At 44.8% G+C, this 27,404-nt stretch overlaps 1 protein-coding gene across 1 annotated transcript in view; it reads left to right on the top strand.

Moving 5' to 3' along the window:
* The window catches only part of LOC138304344 (kynurenine/alpha-aminoadipate aminotransferase, mitochondrial-like), a 439,058-nt gene that overhangs the window by 326,015 nt on the left and 85,639 nt on the right, over window positions 1–27,404 (top strand). Inside the window, exon 9 of the mRNA XM_069244319.1 lies at window positions 13,252–13,348. Coding sequence (XP_069100420.1) covers window positions 13,252–13,348 — 97 coding nt within the window. The remainder of the gene's footprint in view (window positions 1–13,251; window positions 13,349–27,404) is intronic.

Below are 27,404 nucleotides of genomic sequence, written 5' to 3'. Positions count from 1 at the left end.
GCCTATTGTCAGCCAGTCATGGAGAGTCTGACTGTTGTGGGGGCTTCAGAACATTTTCATGTGTTTATCTATGGAAAACGTTTCACCATCATTACTGCCCACGAGCATGGCTCACTATTTTTGGGAACCCAAAAGCCAAGGTGCCCCCTCTCATTGAGAGTGGGGGTTGCAACTGCAAGAGTACAACTATGCTATTATACACAAACCGGGTAAAGATCAGAACCCTGCTGATTACTTTATACGAGTACCACTATATTGTCCCAGTGCGACATCCAAAACGCCTGAAGAGTACATTAACTTTATCATGAGGTCCAGTACGCCACCTGCCTTATCCATTGAACAAATTACTGCTGCCACTAATACCGATAAAACATGGCTATCCTCAAATACATCATTTCAACTCAGCCGTGGAAGAGGAACACTCAACCTTTTGACATCAAGCATGTACAGGATCAACTGTCCATAATCAAGGAAGGTGTTGAATTAGGAGGCACAAGAATAGTCATACCAGAGGGCCTTAGACAGCAAATCAATAGGAATCAACAGGAAAGACATTGTGGCATTGTAGCTACCTCATGGGCCCTAAGAGACTGAGGGCCAGATGTACGAAATTCTGGGTTTGTGACTCGCAAATTGCGAGTCTGAGCGACTCGCAATTTGCGAGTCGCAAACCTGGATGCAGGATAGTGTCCCTGACACCATCTGCGAGTCTCAATGGGGTCGCAAAGGCCCACCTCATTAATATTAATGAGGTGGGTCGCAATTTGCGACCCCCTTGTGAGTCGCAGCACTCACAGGGATGGTGGCCTGCTGGAGACAGCAGACCACCATGTCTGTGACTGCTTTTAAATTAAGCAGTTTTTTTTTTCTTTTTTTTGCATTGCAGCCTGTTTTCCTTAAAGGAAAATGAGTTGCAATACAAATGAAAAAATAAAACGTTTTCCATAGGACCACTGCCTGCTCTGAAAAAATGTTTTCAGGGCCATTCCCTTTTGCGAATGGGTTACCACCAGTGTGACACTGGTGGTAACTGCAAATTGCTTTGCGACCGCGTTCGCGGTCACAAAGCAATTCTGCATCGCAATGCGACTCGCAAATAAGAAGGGGAACACCCCTTCCTATTTGCGACTCGCATTCCCATTTTGCGAGCCAGTAACCAGGTTACTGACTCGCAAAATGGGAATGGGCATCACGATGCGCTTTTTTCATGTCGCAAACAGCAAAATTTGCTGTTTGCGCCATGCAAAAAGTTTCCTACATCTGGCCCTGAGTGTGGTTCCCACGTTTAGACAAGCAAGTTGAGAATGAACTAAAAGAGTGCCATCTTTGCCACTGCCTTTCCCCCAAAGTGATACAGCATCCATTGACAATGTCTGACATTCCCACCCAGATCTGAGAAAAAGTTGCAGTTGATTTCTTTGGGCCCCTACAAAAACGAACATCATCTCATGGTAGTCATTGATGAATATTCAAGATTTCCCTTGGTAGAGGAACTATCGTCAATAACCCAAGACAAGGTCATTGAGTGGCTGGACAACATGTTTGTAATATGGGGTTTCCCTGCCATTCTCAAATAGGACAATTGTTCACCATTCAACAGCAGAGAATTCAAGAAGTTTCTAATCAGACTAAATGTCAAGCATCAAAAGAGCACACATCTGTGGCCACATGTCAATGGGCTCATCAAACGATTCATGGGTTCCCTCAAAAGGACGATTCAATGAGCATCAATGGAGGGTATCCAGTTAAGTCAGGCCCTGTGTCAAACCCTTCATGCCTATTGTTCAACTCCTCACTTCACAACTGGTGAGACTCCTGCCACCTTGGTATTTGGGACAGCGATCAGAACCAAACTGCCACACTTGACAGGAGACCACCCTTTAAATACTGATAAGGTTTGTGCCATGGACACTTTTAGAAAGTGCAAAATTAAAACATATGCCAAACGGTGTTGATGAACTCGGGAAATAGTCTTCAATGAAGGTGACTGTGATCATGGTAAAAAAAAAAAAACGGAAAACAGGCACTCCATTTGCTGTCAATCCTCTGAGGGTGACAACATGCAAAGGACACATGGTGACGGTGCATCGCCCTGGACAGACCATCACTCAGATGCTAAGCACCTACCACTGTGGTCATCACATTCTTCAATCATGAACGAGGCGGTCCTGCCTAACAGTCCAGATCAAGTATCAGAGCCAGTGATATAGGTGCCCAACTAGAGTGCAACTCAACTACCTCATACCAGTCAATGTGGCAGACTAGTGTGAGCACTTCAATAACTTAGAGAAAAAATGTAGGGCTGTTGTTTATACATTTTATTTGACAAGGGGAGAGATGTAGTGTTATGAGACTTTGGGGCATATCTAAGAGCCCCTAGTGCCATTTTAACACCACATTCGTGTCATTCTTTCACGTTAATGCAGCGTTAGAAGGCAACAAATGCTGCACCATATTTACAAAGTGGTGCAATGCATGCATTGCGCCACTTTGTGACCCTCTGCGTTACATTATGCCTGTGCCAGGCACAATGTATGCAAAGGGGGCGTTCCCCCGTTAGGGGGGCCAAAAAAATGGCACAAAGAAATCAAAAGGATTTCTTTGCGTCGTTTTTTTTGCACTTTTAATGCCTGCTCAGAGCAGGCGTTAAAAGGAGTCTTCCCCTGGTAACAATGGGCCTCTGGGTGCTTTGCATGATTAGCGTCAAAATGTTTGATGTTAATCCTGCAAAGTGCCAGACTAGCGTAAAACATTATGACTATAGTCCTCTAACTACCGCCATGGTGCACCGTATTTTAAATATGGCGCACACATGGTGGGGTTAGGAGGTTGCAAATGGGTGCACGAAAAGTGGTGTTGCACTGTGTGCAGCAACATGTTTCATAAATATGCCCCTTTGTGCGCTAGGACTGTTGCGGTTCTAGGCAGACTCAAAAAGGATTTGCACAACCTGTTGGGAGGTGTTAAGGTGTGGTCAACAACGGTTATTGTGTGACTTGAGACTAGTGAGTGATTGTCTGCTGAGGAATAAAGACGTCTATTAACAAGCTCCGTGTGTGGTGAGGTCACTTACATGGTTCCAAGCTGGTAAGGATGCTACATCATCAACTCATAAAATTGTTAGATCCCCATTCCTTAACAATGCCCTTTTTATTATTTCTAAAGATGAGACACTGTTAGCAGGAGAGCACCCTGAATATAAAATCCAGAATATCAAGGCATGTAAATATCAAGGTCAAATTATTGAATCAAAAATATTAAAAGGGAAGTAAGTACAGATTTTTTACTATTCCTAGCGCCACATGTATGTACCTTAGCGATTCATAAATCTTCAAGGTACACAGATGTGGAGTTTCGGATAGTAAATCTATACTTCCCTGTATGCAATTACCTTTTAATATTTTGCCCCTCGATATTCTATGCAAGATATTTTTGTATGCTTATATTATAGGGTTCTATATTCATTAGTACAACTTTGCTAGCATTTAAAAAGAATTGTTTAAATTGTGAAATTATGAACTTCTTCTCTGGTTAATCAAGCAAGAACCTCCGTACACTACAAAAAAGATGAATTGCTTTACCCAAAAACTTTTGCTTGCACTAGGAAAACAGGAAGTCAAAAAGTACTGTTCAGTTACAATGTGCACTTCATAAAGCTATAATAGCACATGTAAATCAGTCAACTAATCGAAAGATTATAACTGTACAACTTGATATTTGTGGTCAGTACTTCAAAGAAGACTATGATTACATGGAGAAATTAGTGAATGCATTGGATACATAGATAAATGAAGAGATCCCTGAAAAGCTAAGTGAGCACGCTTTTATTGGCATTCGTTTTAAAAATAACTTTGACCTAATCCACATTTAATAAAAAGAACAGTAATATTACTTACAAAGGTCACTGTCCTCTCCCGGGGTTTCTCTTTTGAACATCAAACTGATGTTTTTCTCTGTCATCTCCAGTCAGTATATGGTGGTGGTGGTGTTTTTCATGTCAACTTCCATTGGAAAGATTCAATATGTTACCTACAACATTGCCTAATTCTAGAAATTGTACCTGGGAGAAAGGCTGTCGAAACTGACCACCACATGCTCCCTAGATCTGTACTGTCTTGGAGCAGTATCTCTTCTACCCCACTTCACATCACAAATGTTTCCTCCTTTAGGTATGTCAGTAGCTCAAAGTTCTCATAGCCGTACCATTGCTCTCTACTTATGTAAGAGATCGGAGAAAAATATGGATCACAAAAGTCTGAATTAATCTCACCCACTGATAACTCCTATGGGCTGCATACCGGACCATTGTTTTTTCTCTCACTGTGCTACTAAATACAGAGAACGACCACTGGCTTGTCCTGTTCAATTGGGAACAATCTGTCCTGAGCTACGTTACCATATCCCCTCTAAACAGGAACAAAAGCAACCGTCTCAGACCAGTTTCTGCCTTCTTGACGAGAGGAGCAACTTCAGCCCTTGGCAGCAAGAGATACAGGACCCAAATCTGGGCACAACCGTTGCATTTAGGGGAGCTGATTGAGACATAGAAAGAAGTGTGAAATTATTGAATTAATCTCAGGCAATGGACTTTTTTGTGGTCGCTTACCCAGAAACCAACCAAATCACAGCTTATCTAGTTGGGTGCAATGCCAATGTTTGCGCATGGTGTTGGGGACCTTGCCACCTGTTACCCATTTCTATCAACATGGATTTATAATAACATAATTTCGTGCTTCTACGCATCTTGCAGTCATAAGTGATACCTTCTATAGTAATAGTAGGTTGTGGAATTTACTTTGAACATGGTATTTATATCAAATGATTAACTCCTTTGATGTGTTACCTGATGTGTTGTTCTCTGGCAAATCAGCCCTAGTGTATGTCTAATAGGACAATTCTGCCTCAACTGCTAGGCCACTTTCTCTCTGAATGGGAACACAAGCAACAAGAAAAGCAACAAAAGTAAGGTTCACTTTGAGGCTTACTAGCCATTAATTTTAATTCTGGCCAGTTTCTGTCAATATCCTTTAGCTTCTGGATTAGTCCTAATTCTTCATGCATTATAGATTATCACCTTCTGCAGATATCTTTGGTTATTAAGGTATGTGACAATGTTATAAGGTAGATAAGCAAAGCTGTATTTAATTATGTCTAGCCTGATCTAACAGCAATGTGTGTGCCTGCATCATGAACTGTGCCAAAGTCAAACCCAGCCACTGTAGGCAGCAGATCTACTGAAGACCTGCTGCATGCCACCTCATGAGCAACAACATGGTCATCAACAGGCAACTTCCATTGGTAAATTACTGTGTAAAATCTCTGTCAGGATAATAATCTGAACTACTCAGGCGTTTAATGGTGGGTCAACTGCATCAACTGTCTTTGTAATACAGTCAAATTCAGCAGGGCATCACTAGTTCAGATGAATGGTGGTAGCAATATGGCATGAGTGCATACTCTAACCAGTGTGAATCAGTCCAAAGCTAAATCAGAAAATTCACCCTCTCAGTTGGTCGATTAGGGGGAAATTGGGCTAGCTATCTAATATATTAAATCCTTTGTGACAGTGACAAAGACAACCTTAATTAAAGCATCCTCAACCATGAGAAACTTGCAAACAAAGAAAACAATTTAGTCCCAACTCATACATAAGCTGTTTGGAGAAGAAAGAAGTATCTTCTTCTAATTATTGTCAGATCCGTGCACACATCTTCTTACCATGTTTTAACAAGAGGTCAGGCCCTTCAATCCATCTTGGACCACATTTCTTCCAAATTCTATCACATCTGTTCTAAACAATAATAGTATGAATGTCATCTGCCCTTATCATTCGCAGAACTAAGGAGACAGAATGGGTCAAGGCTTTTCAATAATGGCCAGATATAGCACATGTTCCTATATCAATATGTGAAGGGCATCAACAAACATCGTTAGATAATTCCTCAAAGAGATATAGTTAAAATTGATGTCCTCTAGTTTCTCATTTTCTTGAAGATACGTCTAGGACCCTTTCTCTGGCACCTATAATCTATACACCACATTCCTAAAATTATGTCAGACGTTTCATCTCTGATAATGTTTAGTATTTAAGGACCACAATGCAACCCCTTAATAGGAGAGGTCCTTCATCCCAGATTATCCTGCAAGACACCGTCCAGAGACAAACGTGGTTATTGCTGGCATTTAGAGAGGCTGATGCATCTTGCCTGAAGTAGACAGAAGTCGAGTACCCGTGGACAGCTGCTATTGCAGCACATGTTTGCCTTTCACTGGGAACACTTCCTCCGCTGCTCTCTTCATAACGACAGTCCAAGCTGTCAACATGGTATGCAGTGCACAGCTTCTTCCCCAGAAACTAGTTCACTAGTTGCTATGCTATATGCTCTCCCAGGATAGCGCATAGAAGTAGGCTGCAAATTTTAGACTTTTAGATAACATTATAACAATGGTAGAAATGTTAATTCTATTCTCGCTGTTTGCAACATTACTTTTTGTTGTTTTTATGATATTCTGTGTGATTATTATAGATGTACTAAGAAACAGATTTACCTTGTTGTAATAAATACTTTTAGATAAAAGTGTCTGATCCTCTTAGTAATGTGTATGTGTGTGAAGAACAAAATAGGTCCACTTAGGTCATCTGTGGGTGGGAAAGCAAACCTTGTAGAGCTATGCCAGAGTCTTAGGTTCTGCAACAATGTCACCACCAAGCACTGTCCCACTTCTAAATAAAGGTAGTTATGAAGTATGCACCATTTTAATATTACAGCTTCTTCTTGCTTCCACAGTGTTGACATACATGATAGTAAGACATGAATATCCTGAGCAAGCAAAGACAAAATTATTAACAATAATGAAGTTGAAGTGGCTCGTCAGGGACCCCTGCAGTGTACTTCACACACTGGGTATCACCTTAGAAACCCTATATAAACGGTGCTGCCACCTGTTAACCACCGATCATCCTGCATCCTCTGAGGGATTCCCCTCCCCTACAATTCCTACTGCAAAAAAGTTGTGTCATACGAGACAGTTTTGGGGCCACCTCAGGGCTACCTCCCTAAAGAGCAGGGTGCTGCTGCTGCCTGTCCTGCTTGAGGAGCCCACCTCTGCACCTACCACCTACCAGTATGGATAGACAGAACTCCACAAAAAGTCCTTCATGCCCGCTCTCATGACTCTGCTTCCAAAGTTGATGCCATTTTGTATGACAGTGAATCCTTGTGCACATCAGTTGAGGCACACATCGTGGAGATCCGGGTGGAGTTTACACTCCATAATGACTAATTGAGCATACTCTTACAGAATTAAAATCCCGCTTAACAGATCAACAAAACACAGAATCTACTTGAACGGGTGCAGCACTTAGAGCACAGGATGGAAGAAGTGGAGGGGCAGGCTCAGTGAAATAATATCCACTCTGTTGGCATGCCTGAAGGAGCGGAAGGATCCTGACCCATGACTGAATTTCTAGAGGAAGGGGTAAAATCCTTTACTCAGGCCCAATCCCTTTCACTCCACTTCTCTATGGAAAGGGCACACTGGGTGCCTGCCCGTAGGCCCCACCCAATGGTTGCAAAACTACTCCATTACAAGGACAGAGATGCCATATTGCAGATGGCAAGATAGGCAGCTCCCCTTGAACATGACAATCACAGGATGTTTGTATTTCCTGACTACACCCTACAAACCCAGCAGCAACACTCTTCTTTTCTGGCTGTTAAGCATTGATGCGGGACATCAGTGTTCAATACTCCTTACTCTCTCCTGCTAAACTGAAGGTCCTACATAACAAGCAAACCCACCTCTTCACTGTACCCAAATCTACTTGAGATTGCGTGGAAATGCACTTCAAGGAGAGCAGTTAACCTCCCTCTATACTAAATGGCGTAAAGCACCCACCGCAGCCACCAGCGGGACAGATCTGGAGGGTACTGTGGGGGCTCCTTCTCAATGAGAACTCTAAGACAGTAATCACCCTTAGAAATGGCATTTGCCCTGGGGCAATCTTCTCCACCTCAGCATACAGACACCAGTAAAAATGGGAGCAAGGAGGACACTGTCATGAGTGACCTGGGGCTTGAGGGGCTTCCATCCACAGACTGCTGATGACTTACTCTAGAACATGGTCCCTGGCCCACAGTATTTACCCACCATGTGGCGCTAGCTATGTGGGGAGGACATAATCAAGATTCTCTTTCTAGATCACATCACCCTACTTGAAGCTCTTGTCCTGCCTTTTGACTTAGTGATTAGATTGCATGCCTGTACCCCTTTGCCCTACACCTTGAGCAAAGGACTGTAACCAGCCACCACCCCATTCTATGTTTTGGCTCTTAGAGCATGTGTTTGGGCGTGTTAAACAGGCAATGCATGATACTTGTACCTTGTTGTGGCAGCACTTGTTGTGTTTATATCTCATATGCATACCATCCCCAATTCTATAATCATTTAATGTAATCTTTTACTCTATTGTATTGACAAATGTTAGACCTGTCAGCCCTTGGTGTGATTTCCCCTGTCCTTTGGCTTCTGACCTCCTGTTTTTCGATCCTGTGCTGAATTTCATTTTTGCTGGCTGAAGGATTCTAGTCACTTTACCGCTGCTGACCAGTGCTAAAGTGCAAGTGTTGTCTGTGTAAATGGTATTGGTGTTTGGTTTATCCATGATTGGCATATTCGATTTACTAGTAAGTTCCTACTATAATGCACCATGTGTGTCCAGGGCCTGTAAATCAAATGCTGCTAGTGGGCCTGCAGCACTGATTGTGCCACCCACATGAGTAGCCCTGTAAACATGTCTCAGACCTGCCACAGAAGTGTCTGTGTGTGCTTTCTTGTACTGCCAGTTTGACCTGAAACCTTCCCCTTTGCTACATTTAAGTCACCACTAAGGTAGGACCAAGGAAGCCCCATAGGCAGGGTGCAATGTATTTAAAAGGTAGGACATGTGCTGGTGAGTTTTTAGTGAAATACTCCTAAATTCAGTTTTCTCTATTGCAAGGCCTATCTCTCCCACAGGTTAACATGGGGATTACCTTGAAATATCTTTCAAGTGTAATTTCCCATTGGCAGCAGATAGATATGTGGAGTTTGGGGTCTCTGAACTGACAATTTAAAAATACATGTTTTGGTGAGATTGTTTTTTAAATTGTAATTTTGAAAATGCCACATTTAGAAAGTGGGCATTATCTTGCTTAACCAGTCTGTGCCTCTGCCTGGCTGAGGAATACACATCTGGATTAGAATGATAGTTGGGCTGTTTGTGAATTTATTCTAGACAGTCACACAAAGGGAGCTGTGGTGGGCCCTGCATATATCCTGATGGGTCTTCCTGAGCTACAGTGGTGGGAGGAGCTGACACTTGCACCTGAATAGGGCTCTGCCTGTCCTCACACAAAGCAGTCTCCAACCGCCTGGAGTGTGTCTGGGGCCAGGGCAGGAAAGCCTATAAGACTCGCCTCTGACTACGTCGCAGCACCTGTGGCCCTGTTGTGTGATCACAACACAGTGAAGTTGATGCCTCATGTGTTGACCTGGTGGATTCATCGACCCCACCTAGTCTTAAGGAACCAATGCCTTGCTGCTGATGCCGCATCACCTCCCCTCCAACCGTAAGGAACCAATACATCACCTACCCTGCCGAGCAGTAAGCAATCAACGCCCCACCTCCACAGTAACACTAATGAACTGACGTCCCACTAGCCCCAGCGACGCCTCACAGCCCTGACTCCATGCAACATCTTTGTTTCCTCATCATTTTCATATGTTCTGTGCCTGGGGTCCGTGAGACATCCTTGACCAGCCCGCACTCCCTCAGGATGCCGTCAGACAGTTGGAAATGACTTAATCAAAAGACCATGAAAGCTCCTGTTGGAGCAATAGTGTTTCTAAGTGCTCTACTAAGATTTCATCTTTAAAAATTATTATCTTTCCTTGTGTATGTTGGATTTTTGTTATTTTGGTCTTGTTTTACTCAGATAAATATTGGCTATGTTTCTAAACCAGTGTGGAGTACTTTTGTGGTGTTTTCACTGTGTTACTTTGTGTGTGTGTGTACAAATACTTTACACATTGCCTCTGAGATAAGCCTGACTGCTTGTGCAAAGCTGACTGGGTGAGCAGAGGTTATCATAGCTGTGTGATCCCCTTATCCTGACTAGATTGAGGGTCCCTACTCAGGCTGCAATCCACTGCCAACTAGAGACCCCATTTCTAACAACAATGCACTGCAAATACAAGATGCTTCCATTATTTCTGCTTTTATTGTTGTAACGCTCATGACTCAATGTGTGCAAAAACCCATTAAAGTTTTTTCACAAAAATAATGAAGATGAAGTTAGCATCTGACATCAGATTCATGGCGCAAATAGGCCCGGCTGCTGTAGCGTAGAGGCCAAAACATCAGGATTACACCTTTCTTCACAGGAGGAGCTCAACAGATGCCCACAAAGGTCCAGGGCCTTGGGAGGCACCTCTTGGAGAGCAGAAAGGTCAAGTGCACATGGTCAACATGGGCAGTTGCAGGTAGGCCTCTGGAGTTTGTTCTGCCCTGTAGCTTAGGCAGGAGGTCAGCCACCTGACCCTTGAAGTCACTCAGGTTAGCCTGAGATGGGGGGGAGGAGGTTAGGTCTTCCTTCTAAGAGAGCAGGGCAGTCCTCAAGCAGTAGGGCACTCCTCTGGGAGGAGCAGTGCAATCATATGGGGGGCAGGGCAGTCCTTCTTCAGTAATGTCCACCAGTCCAAGAGTGTACTGAAGAGTGACTCAGGAGGTCCAATATTTATATGTGGAGCCAGCCTTTGTGTGTGGGAGGGAACATCATGTCTTACCTATATTTGGTTTTGGAATGTTCTACTTTTCCAATGACATGGCTCCAAGAAGCCTAGGGTGGCACAGGGCTGGTGTCAGGGCCCTTTGTGTGCACTGGAGGCAAGCCCTTTGAAGTGTATGTGGGGCAAGGTACCGCTCCCCCCAGCAATCTTGGCAGGATGGACCAACCTGTACACACCTAAGCCTCTTTTGTGCCACTGTCTGATAGGAATACACAAATCCTAACAGCAGAGCCATTCACAGTCATGTGACTCAGGATACTGGCAGAAGGCACAAATGGGTAGGACTATGCCAACTTTAAAAAAATGGTATTTTCAGAATTGTGACTTAAAATCCAACTTTACAATTAAAGAGGATTTTAATTGCTCCTAATCCAAAGGCATATCTTATTAAAGGTAATAAGGCAACCCACTGATAGTCAACTTGGGAGATAAGCCTTGCAGCAGTGAAAAATGGCTTTAAGAGTTTTTCACTACCAGGTCATGTAAAACATGCACACATGTTCAACTTTTTACTTACTTAGGGTCTTCCTTAGTGGTGACTTGGAGGTATTAAAAAGGAAAGTTAAAGCCTGGCAGAAGGTTGATTTTGTCAGGTTGAAATGGCAGGTGAAAACTGCAATATGGGCTAAGGTGGCAGGCCTGAGACGTGTTTTACATAGGAACTTTGTTGGGCGACACAATAAGTGCTGCAGACCCACTAGTAGCATTTATTTTACAGGCCCTAGGTACAGGCAGCACCACTTTACTAGAAGTTTACAAGAAAATTGAATATGTCTATTGGCTGTAAGCCAAGTCTACTATGTTTGAAGGAGAGAGCATGAGCACTTTAGCACTGGTTAGCAGTCCTAGAAACCAACAAAAATGGTTTCAGCAAAGGCAAGGAGTGAAGGCAAAATGTTTGTGGTGACCCTGTAGAGAGGGCTAGGTCCAACAAGCATGTCCTGCATAACCAAACCTTTGAATGCCTTTAGATACTGAAAGCAAATTATACATTGAGCAAACAGCAAAAGAAGATTCTCACAAATTATTACACTTGGGAATATACACTCACAAAATTCTTTCGTATTCCCAAAAGGGACAATATCAACATCACCCCATGTCGCACATGTTCAGCCTCAAGAGCAAAATGCCTCATGCAGTAGTGCAGAGACCAAGGCCCATACTTATACTTTTTTAGCGCCGCATTTGCGCCGCTTTTTGACGCAAAAGCAGTGCAAACTGACAAAATACAATTGTATTTTGTAAGTTTACGCCGCTTTTGCGTCAAAAAATTATGCAAATGCGGCGCTAAAAAAAAAATACATACGGCCCCAAATTTCTACATGCAATATGATACTATGCAATAGGCACGACCACTAGAAATATGTGATTTTGCAGCTGTGGCGCTTTCCACATAAAATATGGACTGGCCACATTTGCCAATTAATCTATCGTCTGCTGCATAATTTGCACATTTTAACAAAAAAAATAATGCTGCATAGTTTATGTGGCTATTGCTATGGGTCCCTAGAAAGAGTCACTAGAGACGTAAATGGCATCTCCAGCCATCTCTTTGGAAGGTTGTGTGGCAAATTTCTGATACACTCAAGCCTCATGTTGCACTCCATGTCCAGGCCCATGGTTCCCTCATTATTATATATAGACACTGAGTAACTTCTGTTACACTTACATCAGAAAATTCCCCAGTCATGGGGGCCATGGATGATACTGATATACCCAGCAAACAGCCACTTGGGAGCTGCTTTAACAACTCCTAATAATGAGTGTATCTGCCTCACCTAAACGTTAAATTTGTTTAATTCCTTACTGTACCAGACCAGGCAATTTTGCAAACACATTACCTGCTTGACTATAAAAATCCACAATGCCTATAATTTAGAGAAATCACATGTCATTCAGCCAGGTTTATTATTAGTATTTCTTTTTTTCTCGCTTTTGCAATGTGAGCCTAAACCTAAGGGGAACAGGGCTATGTCAAGCTACTTTGGGCAAAATTAGCAAAATCGGAGCAGATAACGAGAGGTGACTTAAAACAAAGGACAAGGCAAGTAGTCTCAGCAAAGAATAGGAAAGGCCAGTTCAAAGAAATAACTTTTTCTCATAGTAGGACAAGAACTAGCCGAATCTCATGACAGAGACTGGTAGAGGCGACAGCATTTGGCCCGTTCATAACTTTGTACAGATGTGTCTAATCCGACGTATCTGATCGATTTCAGCTCATCTTCCTGCACCTGCAATACAACATATAGGATATTAGAAGTCACTTCCTAATGGAGATCGCGTTTACCTACTAACATGAATGTGATCGAATCAACGAAAATTATTGAAATGTAATAATCAGTCACATATTAATAAAAAAGTTACAACTAAAAAATAACATTAATGTATTTACAATATTGCTAATAATAATTCCGTCTTCAGTTTAAGGATAGGCTTTCTAACTGGTCCCAAGCCTCTGATTCATAAAGCAATACTGCACATGGAGAGTTCTTCAATGCACGTCAGCGCATTCACACAGGTGAGTATTATTTTATTATTTTCATCAGCAATGGTAATTGTAATATTTTACGTGCATTTCATAATGTGAATTAATGTGGTTAAAAAATTCAAACCCTTTACACAGTTCATTAGTGCAACATTTGGTCGTATTTAAACAGCTTCATAAATTGTGAAATGTATCAAAATCTATTTACTGGGGATGGGGGGCGTGGCATGAAGCCTGATAGTTTGGGACATTTAGGTAGCCCCATCATTTACTAATTCAGGACAAAAATTCAAGAACAAACGTCAGTTTTACAGACACACCCAAGAGAGGCCGTGCCTCACTATTTTGTCAGTGCACTTATTTACTCTTTTTTAACATAGCACTATTTATTCACTGAGGTCTTTTTGTGATTGCCTCCTGGTCTGCTACATTCAGGTGTCACAGTACGTCCTTGTTTAGTGGTAAATGAATGCCCTTCAGCACGGTGTCAAGGCCATCACCACTACCTAAATCTGCCCAATCTTTCTTTAAGAGAAAGAAACAGCAACATTTTGTTTCTGAACATTTGAAAACCCCTGGCAAACAGTTTGGGAAACATTAAGGTAATTAACCTTATGCTAGTTTAAACAAATTGAACAAAAATGTTTGGCTCAGCCTGCCCGCCATGGACTTTCAATTTCAAAACAATTTAATGAGGCAGGGCAGATGGTGTAGGCAACAGTCTCACACCTAATGTCAGGGGGAAACACCCAGAAGAACGAGTCCGGAACCACGAAGTTGTGAAAAACGAAAGCGAAACAACGCTTTCGTTTTCCACGGCTTCCTGGTTTTGGTACCTTAACCACGCATGTCTCAACAACATAGGGTTTAGGGGGGGGCAGGGTTTAGGTTTAAGGGGTGGGTTGGGGGTTGGGGTGTTTAGGTTTTAGGGGCGGGGTGGGGACTCGGGGTATTTTTTGTTTTTGGGGTGGGGTGGGGTCTGGGGGTGATTAGGGTTTAGGGGGAGGGGGCGTCAGGGTTAGGTTTAAGGTCTGGGGTGGGGGGCTGGGGTGGTTTAGGTTTTAGGGGATGGGGGTTGGGGTTCTGGTAATTTGGGGTGTGGGGGTTGGGGTTGTTGTGGGGATGGGGGTCACGGTAATTTTTGTGGGTGGGGGTTAGGGGGGAAGCATGCTGGATCGTGCATGCTGATTGCTAATTCCTTTACCAGGAATGCGTTTACAACGGTTTTACCGTTGTAAACGCATTCGTGGTAAAAGCATTAGTGGTTAGAACAATGTAATTATTCCAACCTCGTTGTTGAGCCACAGGTGGTTGAGGCACCCGTGGTTCCGACATATAACCAATGTCAGGATGTGGGGTACCCACAACTTTTCTGTAATCTCACAGCACTAGAGTGTATGTCTGGGACTCTACATTTATCTCAGAAATGGGAGCCTGGACTACCAATCAAAGATAATAAAAGAGGAGGGTGAAATAGAGATCAAATGGGAGATCCATGGCAAGTGATTCAAAGGGTTGTTGCTAAGAAATGGATAAATAAGGAAGAGTAGAACAAGGTGGGACAATTCCCAAAATCAGACAAGATGGGTCCACCAAGACTATCGGAAGGCATTGGGCACCTTGGGAGTTGTCTCTGCACACAAGAGAGAAACAGAAGAGGCACTGTCACGGTTTTGAAATTGAGCAAAAGCCAAACTAGTGATCTTGGTTATCCCTAGGTGTCAAGTGCATATAAAATCTTCAAAATATTTGCACAAAAAGTAAAAATGTAATTTGTGTTTCTTTAACATACGGCACTGTTTTCCCCTTTATATACAATTAGATCTCAGATTGAACTGGGAACCAGTTACCTTTTGATACCTAGTGATTAATATCCACCATTCTCCCACTGATTTGCAGGATGGAAATCTCAGCAGAGCATCACGGTCCCTCCAAACCCAGTTTGCTTTGCGGTCTTCTCTTCTGCTTTTTGTAGTGGGCCACGTGGCACTGGTGAAGACAGTGTGCTACCCCAATGACAGTATTATTTTGCAAACCTTCTCCTGCTCGTCCTTCATTTCTTCTTCAGGCATGCCACACATCTGATTTGGTCGCTGCGGCGCTGTCGGGTAGCTCTTTCCACTGTGAAGCTACCCGTGACTGCAGGTGGATTAGGTCTGCTGGATACAGAATGCTATTATTCAGCTGCACAGGTCCAATGGGTGACTCTCTGGCTTTCCGCCCACCTCCCTGCATGAGATGGGGTTTATCAGTAAAGAGTTTTAAGGAAGGCTTAATGAACTGCTCATTGTTTCCTACTGACCATTCTATGGATTACCATCCGGGGTTAACATGCACAGCTTTCTCTTGTTAGAACCTGTAAAGTCACTGACACAAAGAAACCCTGTGCTCCTGCACTATCTTTGCTAAGCCTTCCCACTCGCACAGGACAGCTGTGCTCAGAGCAACTCCATCAGTGGCATGCAGCAGGTGTCTTACAATTGGGGGATTTGTTTCTGGACAGCGAGCTACTAAATTTCCAAACCTTTGTGGCAGACTACCGTCTTCACCCCGGTCAACTCCTTTGTTACAACCACCTTAAATAATCATTAAATGCCCTATTTCATGTCTGCCACCTAGCACTAACCATACAAGAGTTGTGCCAGAATCTCTACACCATAGGAACTGGTGGCAAACTGATAGAATGGGTGTACAGACCTTTCCTGCAACATGGAAACCACTCCAGGTCTTCTCGGCATACTGCCTGGGTGATTGATGTCGCCAAACCTCTGCAAGATTCGAAATGGACTAAAATACTGGACTTTCCCCACAAAGTATCCGACGGCTGTCACTTTAAGTACATTCATAGAGCTTCCTTGAGAATGCATTCCGCCCGTTGCTTGCCATTGGCATTGTGGTTTGTAACTCACATTTTCTTGCTTTCAATTTGCTGGTTTTATGTGTTTTAGACTATGCAGCTTGAGTTTGTCCCTTCCCTTGCCCAAACCTTATTTACAGTATCCTTCCTAGTGTTCCCTTTCTGTAAACAGGCCTGTAAATCCTGTTCTTATCTCATCACATTTGTTGTGCATTCAAAGATCAAAGGCAAATGTCAGGCTCTGTCTTTGGCTGTTTACTTTTCTTTCTCTGACTTCAAAGTGAGACGATTTATGCGACTATCTTGATGGATACTGTGGTTAGGAAATCGTTTTTTCTATCACATGACAACATTTAAATAAACTTCAGAATATATCAGAATAAAGAGTACAAATGAAGCAAACGTTTGTTAATTCTGAACTGTGCTGGAAACAAATACCTTTATATGATTAAAGCAAATCATTGCATTAGGTGATGCAATTTCCACACATCGTCGTCTGTGCACAGTATAGTTTGATTTGAAAAACTGTATATCTGTGCAAATGTAATTTCAACAAAAATGTGTTGTCTGTAATGGCAGTGTGTTACCACTCACAGCCACTACACTGCACTCTTCTCCATTCTGAACCACTCCATATTATGCCACTGCACTCTATGCTACTTCACACTATGCCTCTCTACTCTACTCTGTATCACTCTACTCTATGCCAATGCAGTTTACGCCTCTCTACACCTCTGCGCTCTTTGCCTCTGCACCCTATACCATTCCAATCTGGCAACACCAATCTAGTCAACACAGCTCCACTCTATGCCACTCTGCAATACTGCACTGTACGTCACTGCACTCTAAGCTAATACAATCTATGCTAGTGCACTTTACTCTGTAACACTCAACTCTATGCCCCTGCACTCTACATCAATACACTGTATGTCACTCTAATCTACTCTGAATCTCTGCACTCTATGCCACGGCACTCTACACCACTTTACTCTATGGCATCACACTCTATGGCACTCTATGCAATTCCACTCTACCCTGCACCTCTCCACTCCAAGCCATTTCACTCTACTGTGAAACAATCTACTTTACGCCACTGCACTCTGTGCCTCTGCATTCTATGCCACTGCACTCTACCCTGCACCTCTCCACTCTATGCAACTGCACTCTACTCTGAAACAATTTATTCTATGCCACTGCAGTCTATGCCACTCTGACCACTGCACTCTAGTTCAATGCACTCTATGCTACTGCACGCTGACACTCTACTCTGCAACACTGCACTGGCAGCCACTGTAGTCTACACCACTCTACTCTGTACTACTACATTCTGCACCAATACACTCTATTCCACTGCACTCTATGCCACTTTACTCCGCCCCATGCCACTCTATGCCATTGCACTCTATGCCAGTGCACTCTAAACAGCTGCAATGTATGCCACTGCCCCTTACTCAGCACCACTGTACTCTATGCCACTGTTCTCTGTACCACTCTACACCACTGCACTGACACTCTACTCTGCAACACTGCATGCTACACTACTCTACTCTGTACTACTGCATTCTATGTGACTGCACTGTGCATCACTGCACTATACGCCATTGCACTATAGGCACTATACTCTACTCTTCACCACTCTACAAATACTCCACTCTGCAGCACTCTACGCCACTCCACTCTATGTCACGTGAGTCTACTCTGCACTCTATGACACTGCACTACTCTGCATTACTGCACTCTCTGCTACTCTATTGTATGCCACTCTACTCCACTGCACTCTATGCTACTGTACCCCATGACACTCTATGCAGCTGCACTCTGCGCCAATGCACTCTAAACGATTGCACTGTACGCCACTGCTCTCTACTCTGCACCGTACGCCACTGCCCTCTACTCTGCACCACTGTACTCTACACCACTGCGCTCAGTGCCACTCTACATCACTGCACTAACACTCTACTTTGCACTATTGCACTCTCTGCCACTGTACCGTACACAATCTACTCTGTGCTACTGCATTCTATGCCACTCTTCTCTGCATCACTCCACTCTACATAACTACACTCTACAGCACTATACTCTACTTTGCACTACACAACTCTACACTACCCCACTCTATGCCACTGCACTCTCTGCCACGCAAGGCTACTCTGCACTCTATGCCACTGCACCATTGTACACTACTGCACTCTCTGCCACTCTATTGTATGCCACTCTGTTCCACTGTACTCTACGCCACTCTAATCTGCCCCACGCCACTGCACTCTTAACCACTGCATTCTACTCCAATACACTCTAAACAACTGCACTGTACCCCACTGCACTGTACTCTGCATGACTGGGCTCTACGCCACTGCTCCTATGCCACTCTACTCTACTCCACACCACTATGCCACTGACTTTTAGCCATAAACAGCAGCCACTGTGGTGTATAACATGGCTTAAACACATTGGCAAAGCCAATAACTCTTGCGTAGAGAAGACCTATTGGCTTTGCCAATGTTTGTTTGTACTGTGTAGTACCGAGGTCCCTGAAAGAACTGTGAATGTGTAAGTCCTTATTTTAAACATGCATTTGATGCCTAGTCAGGGATAGTAAGTACTATATAAATACAATTACATCATAATATAGGCTGCTACAAAATGCGCAAATACATTTTGGTTAAATAAAAAATAAGTGCTTCTCAAATACAGATTTGAATAATATACAGTTTATACCTAAAACTAAAAATTTTTATAACACTCCATTAAAACCACACACTCCACAGCTCACCTTGAAACACCATTACAGTACCTCTCTGAAAGAAAATATCTTTGCCACCAGAAAGCTTCAATTGACTCCTTTGATTAAAGTCAATGCAGGTTTTCAAGCCCCTTTGCATTTGCAGATTTACCAGTTGCGCACATTTGCATTTCTTTAGGGAAGGAGACACCCTTGTAAGAAAGCCATTTCTGATCTGTCTGCCCCTCCCTCCCTCAGAGCACAGGAGACTCCCTGCCTTTCAATCCAGCTGGAGAAACTGATCTGCCCGTAATTTCGCCCTGCCATCCGTTGTCCTTTTAGTGAAAGGCTAAAATGATGGACAAATGCTGTCTGTTAAGCCTTTCATCACGGACAACAGACGGCAGGGTGAAATTATGGGCAGTGAAATTTACGGATGGGTGGTCACCCTAAATGAGAGGGCTGTTTGGATGGAAACCATTCTCACTGACAAGGTTGTGGTTCTGACCGTCACATGTGGAGGGTGAGTTAATAAATAGAGGCGAGGTGTGCCCTCATTGTTCTTTTTGCCAAGTTACCAGTATGTGTCCCTTTCAGGGTTGTTGCTCCACCAAACTCAGGGAACACATCCTCCAAGTTCCAGGAATGACAATAACCAACATTCTCACCATGGGCCTTTCCAAGGATCTCTCAAAGAAACATGCTGCGCATATAGAGGCAGCCCACCAAAACCGAACCGGTCAATGTGGTTGCAAAAGCTGGCCCGACAGAAAGAAAATTTGTCCCAAGCTAACGGCCACTCCCAGATCAAGTCACTGGTGTGGTGGTTCCTATCCTCACCAAGGTGATTGTCCGGCGCCAGGGAAGATGTGCTCATCCTGGAATAAACTCAATCAGTTCTCAAAAGTCTTTAGCTCATCTTAGAAAGTGCAAGTCAGTAAATGGCATAGAAATCCCAGTGACACAGGAAAATGAAGGGGACATGGCTGATGATGATGACATGGAGGGTGCAGTGCATGTATTACCTGCCACACAACCAGAGGAGCATTGCAGACAACATGCACTGCATTGCGTGGTCATCACTGCTGGTCACCAAATTTCAGCTGTTATTTATTAATATCTTGTTGTAGACTGTCTTCCAGACTTCCACGGCAAGTGTATGCATTTGGCTCGGCGTTGCCCTTCCACTGACTAGTGTGTTCACTACAGATGTGACCCATTGAACCCGTAGTACACGAGCCAAAGTCTGTCACAAAAGGGGGGTGTCTCAAGGCTGAATGTCTTCAAATAATGTCATTTGCATTCAGTGTACACTCATTCAACGTGGATGCTTTGATGGATGATTTTAGACTCCTGTTTGAAGACATTGGCTGTCTCAAAGGGCTACATGATACACCTTCAAGTTGACAAGACATTCCATTCCGTCACTCTGAGACATCGCTGAGTAGCCTTCCACCTCCCCCCCAGGGTGGAGGAAGAACTTCTGAGGCTAGAACAAGCAGACATTATTGAGAAGGTAGAAGGCTCCACCCCATGTGGCTCAGAAACCCAAACAACCCGGGAAGGTCAGAATCGGCATACATATGCGCTTATCCAACATGACAAGCAGGCGTGAAAAGCTCTTGACACCTTCTGTTATGATATTGGGGAAGAAATTACTGGATCTAAGTGGTTCTCTAAAATAGACCTGAGGGCAGCATTTCATCAGCTCATGATGGTACCCGAGTCCAGCACTATCACTACTTTTTCCACACATGTTGGTTTGAGGAGATCTAAATTCCTCAGCTTTGGATTGTCCAGTGCTGCTGAGGTGTTTCATAACACCATCCAGGGGGTGCTAGCAGGACTGCCTGGTGTTATGGATGTCAGCATTGAAGACTTAGTGCATACCCCCATGCTAGAAGAACACCTTGAGAGGCTGTTGACGTGTTGGCAGCCGTCAGAGATTGGGTTTACTCTCCATTGTGAAAAATGTGAGTTCTTCCAGAGCAAAATCTATTTCTTTGGATACCAAATTTCAGAGAATGGTGCTATGCCCGATCCTGCCAAAGTCAGAGACATGCGGTCAGCTCCTGCCTCTACCAGTATCTCTGGGATACGGGTATGGTAAACTATTGTGATTGATTTATTCAAAATCTTACTACCCTCACTGACACACTCAGAGAGATGACGAAGAAATGCTGTCTGGACATGGGGCTCCAATCAGAAAAAGGCTTTTCAAGCAATGAAACACACCATGTCGGGACACATGACTTTGGCTTATTTTGATTCTCGCCCTGAGATGGATCTGTCAGTGGACGCCAGCCCCACCTGCCTCAGGACAATGGCGAATGGGCTCCCATCGCCTATGCGAATAGAGCTTTGATGGACACAGAGCAGTGCTACTCTCACATTAAGAAGGAGGCCATAGCTATGCAATGGGGGTGCCACCATTCCACATATATCTCTATGGGCTTTCTTGTGTAGTCCACGCAGGTTATACACCTTTAATACCTCTGTTCACAGGGTCCTCTTCGAAACGACCTCTGAGAATATAGAAGTGGATTCTCCAGCTGCATGAATACAGTTTTTCTGTGGCGTACCACCCAGGTAGGCAGAACCCTGATGATTACCTATCCAGACATGCAAGTCTGGCCATGAGTGGTGAGGAGTCAGAAGTCGAGGAAATTGAAGAATACATGAAGTTTGTGGTGGAATGATTTTGGCCCTTCCCACTTTCACTGGAAGACATTGTGTATGATATGAAGAAGGATGCGTGTCTCCAGATAGGCCTATTAGCAATTACATCAGGAAATTGGAAGACACTGATGCATAAGTTGTTTCATTGAACCACTGAAGTATGGCAGACTCTGCAGTCACTGCATCATGTCTGCCATGACTTGGCAGCCTCTAAGGGGTGTCTATTGAAAGGACCAAGGTTTGTAATTCCCAGGCTCCTACAACAACAGATGGTGGATTTAGACCAGTCTGCTCACCATCGTTTGGTCACAACAAAATGCAGTCATTGTTCCAAAGTTTAGTTTGCTGGACTTCACAACCGAGTTGTACAAACTGTATGCTACTTTCCACTGTGCTAAGTGGTTGGACCCGCAGATCCACCTGCCCCCATCATCACAGAAGACATTGAGTGAGTTCTGATTTTGGAAGTCTGCCTGATGATCGGCACATGCTGGCTGTCTTCAATGACTTTTGTAAATATCCTGAGGTGGCACTCATTGATTCCTTGACTGCCAGTCAGATCATGTCCTGATTGGAGAAGATCATGGCTACCCATGGTCTGCTGAGTGAACTCTGTATGAACAACTGATACCTGTTCTCCAGCCAGGATTTGCAGAGTATCTGACATCGAGAGGCATTTCACATCGGAAGATCACTCCCAGGTGGCTCAGGCAAATAGTGAGGGAGAAGGTTTCACGAGGATGCCAAACAAGGTAATACAGATTGCATTGGTTGACAAACAGAATATAGAATGTTTCCTTTACTCGTCCTTATGAGAATATATACTCATTCCACATGCTATGACGAGAGTAAGTCCCAGCACACTATGCATGAATAGGATGGCGGGCGACACTATCCCTCACATTGTGGAGGCGTCAGCAGACATGGTGGTAGTCATGCATACTTTGTGCCAGCACAAGGTGCAGAACGACAAAGCTCCTTTAAAACAAAAGGACAAGCCAAAAAATCTATTTGTGAGTGACCTAGTACTTGTCCCATATAGACACCATGAGAGCAAGTTGCATTTGCAGTTTGAGGCTGATCCATGGAAGGTCAGCGCTGTACACAAAACAATCGTCAGAGCCCAAATAAATGATGAGCCGGTTACCAGGAATGTGGTTTTTTTTTCAAATGGTACCTGCCACTGGGCTCTGTAGTTGTTATAGGTCATCCATTGTCCTAGGTGGATGACAGTGGAGATGTGGTGGACATGTTGGAGTCCATGGGAAGTCCTACTGGGTTTTACATTGAGCTTTCGACTAACTCTGATCTGCAGAATCCATTACACCAATCACCTACCTGTCCAGAGATTAACACTGGAGTTAATGAGGGTGCGGGTGCCTGTGGACAAGGTACACAGTAATTGTAAGAGCTACATGAGAACACTCCAGTTCATCGAAAGCGATGGCTAGGTATCATACCAGACCCAGTTGGTTCTACACAGTTCCAGGGTTTTGTGCTGAACTGAGTTAGCCAGACTTTAAGCTGGCCTGTACCACGAGCAGAGTCCAGATGTTGGGACTGTTAAGAAATGATTTGGACTCTTCTGTTTGCTTGTTAACGTTTTTTTGTTCTCGTATTCAGTGAATTTTATGTTGTATTTTGATTCTAGGAGGAATGTTATGTTGGAACATGTGGGTAATCCCATCATATTACTAATGGGGGGAATGTTTAGCACTGACAAAGTTGTGGTTCTGAATGTTGTGTGCAGGGGGTGAATTAATAAATGGAGGCAAGTCCTAGTGGTTCTTTTTGGCAAGTTACCAGCCTTAGTCCCATGTGATTAATTTTAGCGGCTGCAACCTATGTAATAGACCTTTGCTGAAGGCAGATTCCGTGGGCCCACTAGGCTGCTAAAGAGCCCTAGAAATAGGTTGGCTCCTCGCTGAGCTTCTGCAAGCCCACAGTTCTCTGCAATGCACCTAAGTTACCTCCAACTTTATTTCTGTCTGCATTGGGTGGGATACATTCCTGGCATGGTATGCAAGCTTTGATTCTCATTTGGCATGGCGATATAATGGAATTCCATCCACTGGGAGAGCAGAGACAATCTCTGCCTCTCCAAGATAGCACCCCTGAGACAGTGAACCTTCAGGAAAGGATTAATCCTGTCTCCAACCACAACAAATGTACCCAAGTTCTGACCTCTCGCTAGATGCCTGTAAGACCTTCAGAGGCACATGGAGAAGTAGCACTTCACTTATTCAGGTCTCTACCCTGCCAACTCAGGTGGTGCCCTCAACAGGAATATCTCTGCCTGAGCCTCATCAGAAGATGCTCAAGTACACAGTGAGTAAAGCGTGAATAACCAGAGATGTTTTAAGGCTTGGGCAAAGTGGGCAATTTCCCAGGGCTCCGAGCTTCCAAGGGGCTCCCAAAAAAGAAATCTTTCTTTCTCTGTTGCTCACCTCTGTGTATTTCTATATCTCAAGGGCCCCCATCTTCCAAGCCCCCCAGTAAAAGTAATGTTCTCTCTCTCCCTCTCTCTCTCTAGCTCACCTCTGTCCATTTCTGTATCTCAACCTCTTTCATTCTGTCTGTCTCCCTCTATCTCGGAATCTATTTCTCTTTGCCCCATGTCATCTTAGGAAATGTTTGAGCCCACAGAAAAACATATTTCAACCAGTTTTGTGTGAGCCCCATTTCTGAATGTTTGTTTGCATCATGTGGGCTTCAATTACCAGAAAATGAGTAACATAATTCAAACAGGGGTACTGTGGAAGGCGTGGCGATACAGAGGACTCTAACCCGTGTTTAAAGTGAGTTCCCGAAGTAAAAATAAGTTTTATTTTTTAAAATTTTGATTTAGGAAGGGTGTTACTCAGGATATCAATATCGTGGTAGTTCGTGTGTCCTTTTTAATATGGGAGAGGCTTCTGTACTGGTCAATCAATCAATCAAAGGCATTTGTATAGCGCACTGCTCACCCGGAGGGTCTCAAGGCGCTGGGGGGGGGGGAACGCTACTGCTCGAACAGCCAGGTCTTGAGTTGCTTCCTGAAGGCGAGATGGTCTTGCGTTGTCCGGAGGTGGATGGGGAGGGAGTTCCATGTCTTGGCTGCCAGGTAGGAGAAGGATCTTCCTCCGGCGGTGGCTCTGCGGATGCGGGGGACGGTGTCGAGAGCGAGGCTGGCGGAGCGGAGCTGGCGGGTGGGCTTGTGGAAGGTCAGGCGGCTGTTGAGGAACTTGGGGCCCAGGTCGTGGAGGGCCTTGTGTGCGTGGGTGAGGAATCGGAACGTGATTCTTTTGTTGACGGGGAGCCAGTGCAGGTCTCTCAGGTGTTCGGAGATGTGGCTGTGTCGGGGGATGTCCAGGATGAGTCGTGCTGAGGCATTCTGGATCCGTTGGAGTTTCTTCTGGAGTTTGGCGGCGGTGCCGGCGTAGAGGGCGTTCCCGTAGTCCAGCCGACTGGTGACGAGGGCCTGGGTGACCGTCTTCCTGGTCTCGGTGGGGATCCACCGGAAGATCTTTCGAAGCATGCGCAGGGTGTTGAAGCATGAAGATGAGACGGCGTTGACTTGTCTGGTCATCGAGAGGGAGGAGTCCAGGATGAAGCCTAGGTTGCGAGCGTGGTCCGTTGGCTTGGGGGTGGCTCCCAGGGCGGGGGGCCACCAGGAGTCGTCCCAGGCGGATGGTGATGATCCCAGGATGAGGACCTCTGTCTTGTCTGAGTTCAGTTTCAGGCGGCTGTTCTTCATCCATTCGGCGACGTCTTTCATCCCTTCGTGTAGGCTGGCTCTGGCGGCGTCCGGGTCGCTGGTGAGGGAGAGGATCAGCTGGGTGTCGTCGGCGTAGGTGATGATCTTGAGGTTGTGTTGACGTGCGATGGTTGCGAGGGGGCTCATATAGACGTTGAAGAGGGTGGGGCTGAGCGATGACCCTTGTGGAACTCCGCAGATGACTTCGGTGGCCGCTGACCGGAACGGGGGGAGGCGGACTCTCTGGGTTCTTCCGGCGAGGAATGAGGTGATCCACTCCAGGGCCTTCTCCTGGATGCCGGTGTTGTTCAGGCGCTGTACCAGGGTGTGGTGGCAGACAGTGTCTCGTTGTTCTAGGGTTCTTTGTCTTCCGCCTTTCCTAGGTGATGAGGTCTTCGGGTCCTGCCTTCTCGCCTCCTCTCCGCGGGTCTCGGAAACACAAAAGGACAAGACCAGGTAAGTGGTGTGGCGTGGGGTTTTCTTTAGAGGTTAGTATTGGAGTGGGAGGGTGAGGAATAGGAAGACACCAGGGTCGTGGTGTTAGGGTGTGGTATGTAAAAGGAAGGGTGCAGTACTCCTTAAGAGCGAGGGGTAGTGGAAGGTACACCAGTGACGGGTCCAGGCTCTCTGTGCTTAATCACCACTGCCCTCCTCCCTCGTTCCCTCCCCGGTGCTCCTTTCCTCTTTTACCCCTCCCTCTGTGCCCTCGCGTGCTCTTAACCCCTTTCCCCGATGTCCCTTTAACAGGTACCGTACCTTGAAGAGCCACGACCCTCCGGGGTCGTGGCGGGTGTTGTCGCCGTCTTTTTCGTCTCTCCGGTCTCCCTGGCTCGGGCGGTTTAACTCGTCTCCGGCGTTCCTGTTTTCCGTGTCCTGCTCCCGGCGCGTCTCCTCGTCCTGCTCTTCTCTTCCGGGCTTCTCTCTGCATCCAGGATTGTCCGTCGTCTCTTTTTCATTCCCCGCGACCCGGAAATCCGGATCCGAAAGGGAGTTTTGCTTCCGCGCGTCTCCTGGGAGACGCGGAACGGGATCGGACCAAGCATGCGGGAGGTGTCCCTCGGAGGAAAGTGTAGACGTGGGAACTGATACCCGTCTACAGGTACCCAAAAAATGTCTTCTCTGGGACCTCAAAAATCCTGAAGACAAAACTGTGAATAACTACCCACCTTCATGAAAATGCCTTTGGAATCACAATTGTAAATTGTCATTGGTGATCCTTCAGTACTTTGAGTACTTTGCTGTGGGCAGTACTCCTGGGTCTGAGGACCTATGGTCTCTGCTGTGAGTGGCCCTATTTACACTGCCAGGCAACTGGGGATTTTTCTAGTGGCTTGTGGGCCTCACCAGACCCCAACCTCATGTGAGGCCCTTCTACACTGTCAGAAAATACCTGCAGCAGCATGTAGAGTGATGACGCTATTGCTTTATTCTATGGACTTCTACTTATCAACATTGAACGGTGCCTCACAACAAGAATATTTTACTGGCACCTCATCAGAAGATATTCCTGTTTACCACTTGTTAAAACACACAGATATCTGTGCACCTGCAAGTAAATATTTCCTCATTTACAACTATTATAGCTATTGCAGGCCTCTAAATAATTTGTCTCAGAGGAGCCCCCAGATCTGAGGGTCTATGCATCCTGCTGTGAGGTGAGATGACAACTACAACATCAGACCCTTAATGGTATCTCTGTGGCTTGTGGACCTTCTTGGTCCCTAAATTCTGTGCTGCCACGCTGTAGAATGATGAGTTAAAAATCTGGTGTAGATTTGAAAAAACTGTTGCTTGTGGGATGGCGTCAATCCTGTCTCTCATCACTCACCACATACAGCGCCTTCACATATGATTTATATTTTGGTGGGTATATTTTGCTAAATCCTACACATACCTATCCCACTTTAAAGGTAAGTAACATCACCAAGTGTAGCCATAATGTAGTTCTTTCTCCACAATAGTGCTTTGCTGCTCCTTATTATGATGGACCTTAAAGATCACAAGATCACAAAAAAGAGAGATGAAAAGAATTGAAAGGCAACCTGAAAAAACAAAACAAGAATCGCAGATACCGGACTGATCTGTGCAAAGGTAG

Source organism: Pleurodeles waltl, chromosome 1_2 (assembly GCF_031143425.1).
Source record: "Pleurodeles waltl isolate 20211129_DDA chromosome 1_2, aPleWal1.hap1.20221129, whole genome shotgun sequence".
NCBI classification, from domain to species: Eukaryota; Metazoa; Chordata; class Amphibia; order Caudata; family Salamandridae; genus Pleurodeles; species Pleurodeles waltl.
This window is presented reverse-complemented; position numbering and strand designations above follow the sequence as displayed.